A 13,223-nucleotide genomic window follows, 5' to 3' on the forward strand; every position below is an offset into this window, starting at 1 on the left:
TTTCCTGTTTAATGCCATCCCCAACCTCACTACTACTGTTAGGTGGCCTGTACACAACTGCCACCAGCGTTTTCTGCCCCTTACTGTTATGCAGCTCTACCCATATCGATTCCACAGCCTCCAGGCTAATGTCCTTCCTTCCTATTGTGTTAATCTCCTCTCTAACCAGCAATGCTACCCCATCTCCTTTTCTTTCCTGTCTATCCCTCCTGAATATTGAATATCCCTGGATGTTGAGCTCCCATCCTTGGTCACCCTGGAGCCATGTCTCTGTGATCCCAACTATATCATATTCATTAATAACTATCTGCACATTCAATTCATCCACCTTGTTACGAATGCTCCTCGCATTGACACACAAAGCCTTCAGGCTTGTTTTTACAACACTCTTAGCCCTTATACAATTATGTTGAAAAGTGGCTCTTTTTGCTTTTTGCCCTGGATTTGCCTGCCTGCCATTTTTACTTTTCACCTTACTACTTTTTGCTTCTACCCTCATTTTACACCCCTCTGTCTGCACTTGTTCCCATCCCCCTGCCTCATTAGTTTAAAGCCTCCTGAACAGCAGTAGCAAACCCTCCCCTTTGACATTGGTTCCAGTCCAGCCCAGGTGCAGACCGTCCTGTTTATACCGGTTCCACTTCCCCCAGAACTGGTTCCAATGCCCCAGAAATTTGAATCCCTTCCCCTTGCACCATTTTTCAAGCCACGTATTCATCTGAAATATCCTCCTATTTCTACTCTGACTAGCACATGGCACTGGTAGTAATCCAGAGATTATTACCTTTGTGGTCCTACTTTTTAGTTTATCTCCTAACTCCCTAAATTCACCTTGTAGGACCTCATCCCGTTTTTTACCTATATCGTTGGTACCTATGTGCACCACGACCACTGGCTGTTCACCCTCCCATTCCAGAATGTCCTGCAGCCGCTCAGAGACATCCTTGTCCCTTACACCAGGGAGGCAACATACCATCCTGGAGTCTCGTTTGCGGCCGCAGAAACGCCTATCTATTCCCCTTACAATCAAATCCCCTATCACTATAGCTCTCCCACTCCTTTTCCTTCCCTCCTGTGCCGCAGAGCCACCCATGGTGCAATGAACTCAGCTGCTGCTGCCTTCCCCTAATGAGACATCTCCCCCAACAGTATCCAATACAGTATATCTGTTTAGGAGGGAGATGACCTCAGGGGACTCCTGCACTACTGCCTACTGCTACGCTGTCTAGTGGCCACCCCTTCCCTTTCTGCCCGTGTAGCCTTTACGTGTGGTGTGGCCAACTCACTGAACGTGCTATTCACGACTTTCTCAGCATCGCGGATGCTCCAGTATGAATCCAATCGCAGCTCTAGACGCTCAATGCGGTCTGCCAGAGGCTGCAGTTGGACACACTTCCTGCACACATAGTCGTCAGAGACACTGGAAGTATCTCTGATTTCCCACATGCTGCAGGATGAACAAACCACGGGGCCGATCTCAGCTGCCATGACCTACCCAATACTTGCCTCAACTTTTCAAACTTTCTCCTTTGAAAGGAACTTACCCGGCCTTACCTCACTTGGAGTGAAGCTCATCCTCAGCCTCTTCTCGTCGAAGCCTCTCGAGTCAAAGCCTCAAATCTCCACTCCTTCACTGGCCCACTCACTCACTGGTTGCTTTCCACAGGTTTCAACGAGTTCACCCCTCATTCTTCTGTATTTTAGTGAGTACAGGCCCAGAGCCATCAAATGCTCTTTATATGACAAGTCATTCAATCCTGGAATCATTTTCATGAACTTCCATTGAACCCTCTCCAGTTTCAGCACATTCTTTCTAAGATAAGGGGCCCAAAACTGCTCACAATACTCCAAGTAAGGCCTCCCCAGTACTTTATGAAGTTTCAACATTACATTCTTGCTTTTATATTCCAGCCCTCTTGAAATGAATGCTAACATTGCATTTGCCTTCCTCAACACAGACTCAACCTTCAAATTAACCTCTAGGGAATCCTGCACAAGGACTCCCAAGTCCCTTTGCACCTCAGTTTTTTGTGTTTTTTGTATTCATTGTGTACAGTTCTGGTCACCGAATTATTGGAAAGATGTCAGCAAAATAGAGAGAGTACAGAGAAGATTTACTAGAATGTTACCTGGGTTTCAGCACCTAAGTTACAGGGAAAGATTGAACAAGTTTTTTATTCTTTGGAGCGTAGAAGGTTGAGGGGGGGACTTGATAGAGGTATTTAAAATTATGAGGGGGATAGGTAGAGTTGACGTGGATAGGCTTTTATCATTGAGAGTAGGGGAGATTCAAACAAGAGGACATGAGTTGAAAGTTAGGGGGCAAAAGTTTAAGGGTAACACGAGGGGGAATTTCTTTACTCAGAGAGTGGTAGCTGTGTGGAACGAGCTTCCAGTAGAAGTGGTAGAGGCAGGTTCGATATTGTCATTTAAAGTAAAATTGGATAGGTATATGGACAGGAAAGGAATGGAGGGTTATGGGCTGAGTGCGGGTCGGTGGGACTAGGTGAGAGTAAGCGTTTGGCACGGACTAGAAGGGCCAAGATGGCCTGTTTCTGTGGTGTAATGGTTATATGGTTCTCTCCATTTAGAAAATAGTCAACCCTTTCATCTACCACAGTGCATGACCAAATACTTCCCGACTCTGTATTCCACCTGCTGTTTCTTTGTCCATCTCCTTATCTCTCTCCATCCTTCTGTAGCCTCTTTACTTCCTCAAAACTACCTGCCCCTCCACCTATCTTTGTATCATCTGCAAAGCCATCAATTCCATCATCCAAATCATTGACATGTAACATACTCCTGTGGAGTACTCACAGACTCCTGTGGAACGCCGCTAGTCACCAGCAGCCAGGCAGAAAAGTTCCCTTTGTTCCCACTGCTTTATCCATGCTGGAATCTTTCTTATAATACCATGGGCTGGTAGCTTGTTAAGCAGCCTCACTACAGTAACCAATTCCCCTTTGTCTACCCTGCTTGTTATTTCTTCAAGAATTCCAACACATTTGTCAGGGAAGATTCTCCTTTGCGGAAACCATGCTGACTGTGGCTTATTTTATCATGTGACTCCAAGTACCCTGCAGCCATAACCTTAACAATCGACTATGACGTCTTCCCAACCACTGAGGTCAGACTTCTTCCACTCTCCATTCTTGAAGAGTGGAGTGACATTTCCAATTTTCCAGTCTTCCAGAACCATTCCAGAATCTAGTGATTCTAGAAAGATCATTATTAATGTCTCCACAATCTCTTCAGCTACCCCTTTCAGAACCCCGGGGTGTAGTCCATCTGGTCCAGGTGACTTATCTACCTTCAGACCTTTCAGTTTCCCAAGCACCTTCTCCTTAGTGATGGTAACTTCACGCACTTCATGACCCTAACACCTGGAACGTCCACCATACTGTGAGTGTCTTCCACAGTGAAGACTGATGTAAAGTGCTTATTCAGTTTGTCCGCCATTTCCTTGTCCCCATTGCTACATCTCCAGCATCGTTTTCTAGCGGTCCACTCTCCCCTCTCTTTTACCCTTTGTACATCTTAAGAACTCCTCTCTAATCTTATTGGCTAGCTTAGTTAGATAGATAGATAGATAGATACTTTATTCATCCCCATGGGGAAATTCAACATTTTTTCCAATGTCCCATACATTTGTTGTAGCAAAACTAATTACATACAATACTTAACTCAGTAAAAAAATATGATATGCATCTAAATCACTCTCTCAAAAAGCATTAATAATAGCTTTTAAAAAGTTCTTAAGTAGTTTACTTAAATACATTAAATACAATCAACCCCAGCACTTTAACATATCTTACTCCTGGCAGTAGAATTGTAAAGCCTAATGGCATTGGGGAGTATTGATCTCTTCATCCTGTCTGAGGAGCATTGCATCGATAGCAACCTGTCGCTGAAACTGCTTCTCTGTCTCTGGATGGTGCTATGTAGAGGATGTTCAGGGTTTTCCATAATTGACCGTAGCCTACTCAGCGCCCTTCGCTCAGCTACCGATGTTATACTCTCCAGTACTTTGCCCACGACAGAGCCCGCCTTCCTTACCAGCTTATTAAGACGTGAGGCGTCCCTCTTCTTAATGCTGCCTCCCCAACACGCCACCACAAAGAAGAGGGCGCTCTCCACAACTGACCTATAGAACATCTTCAGCATCTCACTACAGACATTGAATGACGCCAACCTTCTAAGGAAGTACAGTCGACTCTGTGCCTTCCTGCACAAGGCATCTGTGTTGGCAGTCCAGTCTAGCTTCTCGTCTAACTGTACTCCCAGATACTTGTAGGTCTTAACCTGCTCCACACATTCTCCATTAATGATCACTGGCTCCATATGAGGCCTAGATCTCCTAAAGTCCACCACCATCTCCTTGGTCTTGGTGATATTGAGACGCAGGTAGTTTGAGTTGCACCATATCACAAAGTCCTGTATCAGTTTCCTATACTCCTCCTCCTGTCCATTCCTGACACACCCCACTATGGCCGTGTCGTCAGCGAACTTCTGCACATGGCAGGACTCCGAGTTATATTGGAAGTCTGATGTGTACAGGGTGAACAGGACCGGAGAGAGCACGGTCCCCTGCGGCGCTCCTGTGCTGCTGACCACCGTGTCAGACCTACAGTCTCCCAACCGCACATACTGAGGTCTATCTGTCTATAGTTTAGCTTGCCAATAATACCTTTACCTTCTCAATGTATTTTTTAGTTGCCTTCTGTTGGTTTTTAAAAGCTTCCCAATCCTCTGACTCCCCATTAATTTTTTCTCTATTACATGCCCTCTCTTTGGCTTTTATGCTGGCTTTGACTTCTCGACTTCCACGCTGTGTCCTCTTGCCTTTAGAATACTTCATCCTCTTTAGAATATATATATATCTATATATTTGTGCTTTCTAACTTGCTTCCAGAAATTCCAGCCATTGCTGTTCTGCCGTCATCCCTGGCAGTGATCTTTTCCAATCAATCCTGGCCAACTCCTGTCTCATGCCTCTGTAATTCCATTTATTCCACTGTAATACTGATACATTTGATAAAGCTTCTCCTTCTCAAATTTCAGAGTGAATTCGATCATATTATGATCACTCTCCAAGGTTGTTTTACCTTAAGCCGTTTCATAGGCATTCTAGAAACTCCCCTCCTGGGATCCAGTACCAACCTGATTTTCCGAATCTGCCTGCATATTGAAATCCCCCATGACTAATGTAACATTACCCTTTTGACATGCATTTTCTATCTCCCTAAGCTCCCAGCTATAAACTTTCAGTTATGATTCAGTGATGCCTACAACATCGTACATTCCAGTCTGTAACTGTACTACAGTTTCATCTGCTTTGTTTTGTATACTGCATTCAAATATAAAACCTTCAGTCCTGTATTCACCCTGTTTGATTTTGTCCCCTTTTACATTGCAACTCATCCTGGTGGCTGCAATTTTGCCCAGTCATCAGCCTATCATTCCTAGCAGTCTCACTATACATAGCCTCTGTTTGCAAACCATTCTCAGCACTATCACTTCAGTTCCCATCCCCCTGCCAAATTATTTAAACCCTCCTGAGCAACTCTCACAAGCCTTCCCTGCAAGGATATTGGCTCCCTCGGGTTCAGGTGTAACCCATCCCTTTTGTACAGGTCATACCTTCCCCAGTAGAGATCCCGTTGATCCATAAATCTGAACCCCTCCCCCCTGCACCAGTTCCTCAGCCGCACATTCACCTGCCAAACCGTCCTACTCTTACCCTCACTGGCGCGTGGCACAGGCAGCGATCCAGAGGTTACTTCCCGTGAGTTCCTGGTTTCTACGTAGTTCCCCAAATTCTCTCTTCAGGACCTGCTCAGCTTGTCTACCTTTGTCATTGGTGCCAACGTGTACCAAGACTTCTGGCTGCTCACCCTCGCCCTTGAGAATGCTTTGGACCCAATCGGAGACGTCCCTGATGCTGGCAAATGGGAGGCAGTTTACCATCCAGGTGACCATGGCGCCCGCAGGATCTCATCTCGGTTCCTCTGACTATGGAATCTCCTATCGACAGTGCAGTCATCTTCACCCCCCTGCTCGTCTGAGCCACAGCACCAGACTCGGTGCCACTGTGACCCCAATCCCCTCCAGTAGGTCGTCCCCCTCAATAGTATCTAAAGGTTTGTATTTATTATTGAGGGGAAGGGGTATGGGTTGTGCATTTCCCCTTCTCCCGACAGTCACCCAGTTACCTGCCCCCTGCAGTCTAGGGGTGACTGCCTCCCTGTAGCTCCAGCCTATCACCTCCTCATTCTCCCGTACGAGTCGAAGGTCAACGAGCTGCGGCCCCAGTTCCTCAACACGTTCTCTCAGGAGCTGCAGCTCGGCGCCGACGTGGTTGTCCGGGAGGCTGGAGGTCCACACAGAGTACAGAACATCCAGCCATTCTCGCGGCACTACTTTGCTCTGGCCGATGAGGAATGAACAGAAAGAGAGAAGCTTACCAGGTACTTTCCCTCGCCCAAGCCCGATGAGCCAAAGCCACTCTGAACACTGGCCCACTCAACGGAATGGCCACTCCACTTGCACCTGTGCTATTTTTATTGGCTCTTTCTAATGAGTCCCTCTTCCTGATTGGTCGCTCCCCCAACTCAGAGAAACTGCCGCAAAACTCTGCCTTTTAAATCTTGACCGCAGTCCTGATCGAAAGGTAGCACTGACGTTGGTTGTCCAATCAGATTTCTCCTTCAACTGGTCCACAGTCTAAAGTTCTAGAAAAGGGCAAGGCCAATCTTAATGATATTAGACACGTATTTTCAGCAAAGGGATGTCAGGCAAATGGGTGGCATTTAAAAGGGAGGTGGACAGTGTTCCTCTGAGAGTGAAAAGCAAGGTTGGCAGGAGTAGGGATCTCTGGATGACGAGAGATCTTGTGTGGCCTGGTAGGGTAGTGCTTAGTGTAATGTTACTACAGCGCCAGTATCCTGGGTTCAATTCTGCCGTTGTCTGTAATTCTCCCCACGACACATTAGGTTTCCTTCAGGTGCTCCTGTTTCTCCCACGTTCCAAAGTTGTGTGGTTCAGTAGGTTAATTGTTGACGGAATTTCAGATGGTGATGAGGAGGACGAGATATATGTTAGTGGAGTGGTGTCGCAGCCACAACTTTATTCAAGGTCAGTAAGACAGAAGAGTTGATCGTGGACTTTAGAACGGATAAGATGAGGGAACACGCACCAGTCCTCATCGAGGCATTGGACGTGGAAAGGGTGAGCAGTTTCAAGTTGCTGTGTGTCGGCATCTCTGAGGATCTATCCTGTGCCCAACATATTGATGCGATTACAAAGAAGGCAGATATAGTTAGTTAGTTTGACGAGAATTGGTGTGTGACAGATGTACCATGGAGAGTATTCCAACAGACTACATCGCTGCCTGCTCTGGAGGGGCTCCTGCACAGGCTCAGGTAAAGCCAGTGATCTTAAACCCGGTTCTGATTCTGGTCACGTGGATGTGACGTGGGCTCGTTGGGCCACAAGGTCCTGTTACCGTGTTGTAAAAAGGGAAAAGGGGGAGTCGTGTGCCAGGTGTAGGCAGCTGGGATCTGATGTTCTCTATACTTATTGCCCATTTATTATTATTTTTGTATTTGCGCAGTTTGTTCCCTTTTGCACACTGCTTGAATGCTCAAGTTTGCACGGTCTTTCATTGGTTCTGTTATAGATTTATTGAGTATGTCTGCAAGAAAATGAATCTCAGGGTTTTACGTAAGTGGTGATATATGTGTAGTTGATAATAATTTTACTTTGAACTTTATAGTATCCTTTATGCTAGCGGTCGCCAACCCGTCGATCGCGATCAACTGCTCGATCTTTGAGACTTTTCCAGTAGATCCCGAAAACAAAAAAAATGAAAAATACACAAATACTGTTGCGAAATTGTTTCCGGGTTGCAGGGTTTTAGTTCCGTTCTTTCAGCCCAGTGCGCATGCGTGTAGGTCCCCCGCCACGCACTACACAGTGTACTTCAGTGGTCCCCAACCACCAGACAGAAGCTAAGTGCTGAGAGTCATGTAAACTAAATTGCGGAATAGACTGGACATAAGGAACCTGCTTCGAGTATCGCTGTATTCCCGTCATGTTTAACACCCCCCCCCACCCACCCCCCCGGCCAGTCTGCAAGAACACTGTCAATATTAAACCGGTCTGCGGTGCAAAAAAGGGTGGTGTACACACATTATTTCTACTTCCGGGTTGTGGGGTTTTACTTCCGGTCTTCTGGCCGGTGCACATATGTGTGACTAATCGATCTGGGGTCGATCTTGCCTTTCACTAAGGCCAAGGTAGGGGATCTTGGGCTTAAAAAGGTTGGTGACCACTAATTTATGCATTGCACTGTACTACTGCTGTAAAAGAACAAATTTCATGACATATGCCGGTGGGTGATATTCAACTTGATTCTGATTGTAATGTACCACACCATAATGCAGCCTTTCGACAGAAATCTTTAACAAGAGAAAACCTGCAGATGCTAGAAATCCAATCAAAACAAACAAACAAACAAACACGCACGCACGCACACACTCACCCTCACTCACAGACACAGACACACACACTCTCACTCTCTTGGAGAAACTCACCAGGCCTGGCAGCACCTATGGGGGGAAAATAGTACAGTCGACATTTTCGGCCAAAACCCTTCGGCCGGACTGGAGAGAAAAAGCTGAGGAGAAGATTTGAAATTTGAGGGAGGGGAGAGAGAAGCACAGGGTGATAGGTGAAACCTGAAGGGGGAGGGATGAAGCAAAGAGCTGGGAAGTTGATTGGTGAAAGAGACAGAGGGCCATGGAAGAAAGAGGGAGTCAATGGGTGGCAAGGAGGAAACACGAGAGAGGGGAAAGGGGATGGGAAATGGTGGGGTGGGTGGGTGGAGGCAATACTGGAAGTTCAAGAAATCAATGTTCATGTCATCAGGTTGGAGGCTACCCAAACAGAACATAAGGTGTTGTTCCTCCAACCCAAGTATGGCCTCATCACGACAGTGGATGGACATATGGGAAAGTGGAATTAAAATGGGTGCCCACGGGGAGATCCCGCTTGATCTGGTGGACGGAGAGTAGATATCGGCGAAGCGCTCTCCCAATCTACGTCAGGTCTCACCAATATACAAGGAGGCCACACGGGGAGCACCGAACACAAGTAAATGACCCCAATAGACTCGCAGGTGAAGTGTCGCCTCCCCCGGAAGGTGTTTGGGGACCTGAATGGGAGTGAGGGAGGAGGTGTAGGGGCAGGCATGGCTCTTGCTTTGCTTGCAAGGATAAGTGCCAGGAGGGCAATCAGTGGGGAGAGACAAATGGACAAGGGAGTCTCGTAGGGAGCGACCCCTGTGGAAATCAAAGTGAGAAGAAGGGTGGGATCCGTTTGGAGGTGGTGTAAGTTTCAGTGGGTTATGTCCTGGATGCGGAGGCCGGTGGGGTGGTAGGTGAGGACAAGGGGAACCCTATCCCTAGTCGCATGGTCATCTTTAGAAGTGTTCGGCTGAACCCCCTTCAGAACGTGAAGTTGCTGATGTGTCTTCCGTGTGTTTGCATCTGTGTGCTGGGCCCAGGGCAAGTCGTCCGATATGTCAGCACCCACAAATTTAAAGTTACTGACTCTCTCTACTGCCAATCCTTCAGTGAAGAACATAGAAAGGTGCAGTGAAGGCCCTTAATCGCACAATGTTGTGCCGATCTTTAATCCCACTCTAAGTAATCAATCTAACCCTTCCCCCTATAAAAACCTCCATCACATCCTTTTGCCTCTCTTCAGAGTTTCTTGAATGTCCGATGTATTTGCCTCCACCGCCACCCCCCGGCAGGGCATTACACGCAGTCACCACTTTCTATGTTTAAAATAAACTTATCTCCGACATTCCCCGTACACTTCCCTCCAATCTCCCTGGAATTAGACTTTTCCACCCTGTGAGAAAGTTTCTGGCTGTCCACACAATCTACGCCACTTACCGTCTTGTACACCTCTATCAAGGCAGCTCCTCTCCAGAGAGAAAACCCCAGCTCATTGGTGCTTGTTAAGTCAACCATCAGCTCTTTAGTTTCATCAATGTTTAGCAGCAGCACTCAACCAGGTATCCCATCCCACTCCCGCACACTTGGGAAGTCGAGAGCTGATCGGTACAAACACGAGAAGGTCCGCAGACGCTGGAAGTCCAAGCTACACACACAAAATGCTGGAGGAACTCAGCAGGCCAGGCAGCATCAATGGAAAAGAGTAAACAGTCGACGTTTCAGGCCAAGACCCTCCTTCAGGACTCTGGAGGCCATGTGGCACAAGATGGCGGCCAACGGGGCCCATATGGCACAAGATGGCGGCCAACGGGGGCCATGTGGCACAAGATGGTGGCCAACGGGGGCCATGTGGCACAAGATGGCGGCCAACGGGGTCCATGTGGCACAAGATCTGATGAAGAGTCTGGGCCCGAAATGTCAACCGTTTACCCTTTTCCATAGATGCTGAGTCCCTCCAGCATTTTGTGTGTGTTGCACGAACTGATTAGCGATGCTCGTGTGGCTCTATGCACACTTGACAAACCTTATTGTTTTATTTTTTTGAAGCTGTGACCAAGAACATCAATGAGGACGGGACAGTAGACATTGTCTACATGGACTTCACCAAGGCACCTCATGGTAAGTTGCCCACGACAGATTAGATCACCCGGGTGAGCTAGCCAGTCAGGTACAAAATTGGCCCGATGGTCATTATCTCTGAAGTTTTCAGCCTGGTCTGAGGTCCTCAGCTGTCTCCCGTGGTGGGATTGGATCATTAATTAATCCGGGCCTCTGGGTCATGTGTCCAATGACATCGCCACATTCCGAGGCTGATTCCCCACTACCATAATGCAGGTTGTTGTTGGCTCGGCCCCTAGCCTCAGCTTTGGCCAGACCGACTCAGCGAGGGACTACGGCTGTGCTGTACCCCTTTACAAACCGGAATCAGCACAGGGGTCTGGTAATTGTGAGGGGGGTGCCCTCGTGACTGGGGCCGAACCCATCATTCATTGCTGCATCAGGGCGGACAGGGAGCGGAGAGTGTGAGGAAGCGGGGTGGGGATCGAGGGGGACGGGGGAGGGGGTTCATCCCTGAACTGCCCCATGGAATCCTGGGCAACAAGATGAAAAACTTTTCCAGTCCCAGACAAGTTCACTGATGTCCTGTGTCTGGACTGATGTGTGTCCTGTGTCCTGCCTCTGGAGTGCTGGTGACCAAGGACGATGCGTTCTCAGCAGGTCAGGGCAGCCCCTTCGACATGCAGATCAGCTAACGGGTGGTGGGAACAGGCGGTGTCAGGGTCAATGGTTTCCCTAACATGATCGGCTGGCGTCTGCCCTGTAATTGGATTGGAGAGCGAAAATCAGTCACAGTTGTGGAAGCTTCTAATGACACCCTCGCAAACCCCCACAACTTCATTCAGTATCATTATCAAAAACAGCCCCCCCCCCCCCCCCATCCAGCCCTTTCTCTCTCCCAGTCCAGTCCACCTCGGGCAAAGCCCTCCCCACCATCGAGCAGACTTACAAGAAGGCAGCATCAGTCGTCAGGACCCCTACTGTCCAGGGCCGTGCCCTCTTCTGTACCGTCGGGAAGGAGGTACAGGAGCCTTGGGTCCCGCACAGCCAGGTTCAGGAACGGTTATTACCCCTCCACCATCAGGCTCCTGAACCGGTGTGGATACGTTCATTCATCTCCGTGCTGAACTGGCTCCACAGTCTCTGGACTCACATCCACAGCTCACGTTCCCAGTATTGGGTTTTTTTATTTGTCTAGTTTGTCTTCTTTTGCTCATTGGTTGGTTGTCAGTCTTTGTTCATGACATAAATTCTATTGAATTTCTTTATTTTCCTGTAAATGCCTGTAAGACAATGGATCGCGGCGTTAGTACGTGATGATATATATATATATGTGTTTTGGTGAGTTGACTTTTTGACTTCATTGGGTGAACTGTTCCAGAGGTCTACAGCCAAGGAATGGAAGAAAACGAGGGTACCGAGGAGGGAAACGCACGGGGACACGGGTTTGGGATGCTCCCCCAGACTCCGCCGGAGCGAGAATCCGAAGAAACAGGGGGAGAGGTGGAAGCTGAAGGAAAGGACGACTGGAGTGTCGGACAGGACGCGCTGGCCAACGAACAGCTTTCAGGGGCGGAGAGCCCGCAAGCCAGCTCGCGGAAGCACAGGTAATTAAACACGCTGGGCTGGACCCGTCACGGCTCGGAGTGAAACGCGGGTCACCCTCATGTCATTTCGGAGTGGAGTGTGAACGGGGCCCAACCCCAGAGAACTCAACGGGGCAAACTGCTAGTGAGAAGCAGGGAGGCTGCAGGGTTTAAAAGGCTCAGCGGTCGAAGATATAGCACGGGTGCCCTTTAGCGGACCTGTGGCACGAGAACGTCGGGATGAACCCGGCCCCTTGCCTGCGAGGTTGTCTGTGAAATCAAAAGCCGAGGTGTGAGAGGTTTCGGGGAGAGCTTTCCCGGGGGTGGGCATCGGGAAAAGCCACGCTTGGAGGAGAAGGGGGGAACGTGGGCAGAAAATGAAACAAGTTGGGGCGGCAAAGTGGCGAGGCGGTTAGTGCAAAGCTTGACGTCACCGGCTGTAAGATCGGGGTTCGGTTCTCGCCGCTGTCTGTAGCTTATACTTTCTCCGCACGGCTGACTGTGTTTCTTCCAAATGCTCCGGTCCCCTCTCCGTCCCAAAGACTTACGGCGAGGGTCAGTGAGTTGTGGAAGTTGGCACGGGCTGCCCCCACCACAATCCTCGCTTATTCAATTTGACGCAAAATGACGAATCTCACTGTATCTTTCCAGTACGTGTGACAAATAGAGCTAACCTTGAAAACTCCTCTAAAGGAAGTGACCAGGGGTCGGCCTTATCACTGACCTGATTCTCAGAGTATTAACTGTGGAAATAGATCAGGGAGTTTGTATGTAGAGAGAGGTTGAGCAGCAATCAGAGGTAGTGGGGTTAGTGGGGAGAGGGGTGTTATACACTCGGTGGCCACGTTATTAGAGAAAGGGATGGATCTCAGTGTGCTCTGCTGTTGTAGCCTATCCACTTCAAGGTTCAACATGTTGTACATTCTCAGACGCTTTCCTGCACACCGCTGTTGTAACGCGTGATTATTTGAGTTACTGTCACCTTCCCGTCAGCTTGATCCAGTCTGGCCCTTCTCCGACCTCTCTCATGTTCTTGCCCACAGAACTGCTGCTG

General features: G+C 48.5%; 1 protein-coding gene across 2 annotated transcripts in view; it reads left to right on the forward strand.

Annotated features, from left to right (window-relative positions):
* LOC140716431 (uncharacterized) overlaps positions 1-13,223 on the forward strand; it is a 41,026-nt gene that overhangs the window by 17,883 nt on the left and 9,920 nt on the right. For both annotated transcript variants that reach the window (XM_073029163.1, XM_073029164.1), the window contains 2 exons: positions 10,572-10,643; positions 11,965-12,190. In XM_073029163.1, the coding sequence (XP_072885264.1) occupies positions 10,572-10,643; positions 11,965-12,190 (298 nt within the window). The remainder of the gene's footprint in view (positions 1-10,571; positions 10,644-11,964; positions 12,191-13,223) is intronic.

The sequence above is a fragment of the Hemitrygon akajei genome, chromosome 25, assembly GCF_048418815.1.
Source record: "Hemitrygon akajei chromosome 25, sHemAka1.3, whole genome shotgun sequence".
Taxonomy (NCBI): domain Eukaryota; kingdom Metazoa; phylum Chordata; class Chondrichthyes; order Myliobatiformes; family Dasyatidae; genus Hemitrygon; species Hemitrygon akajei.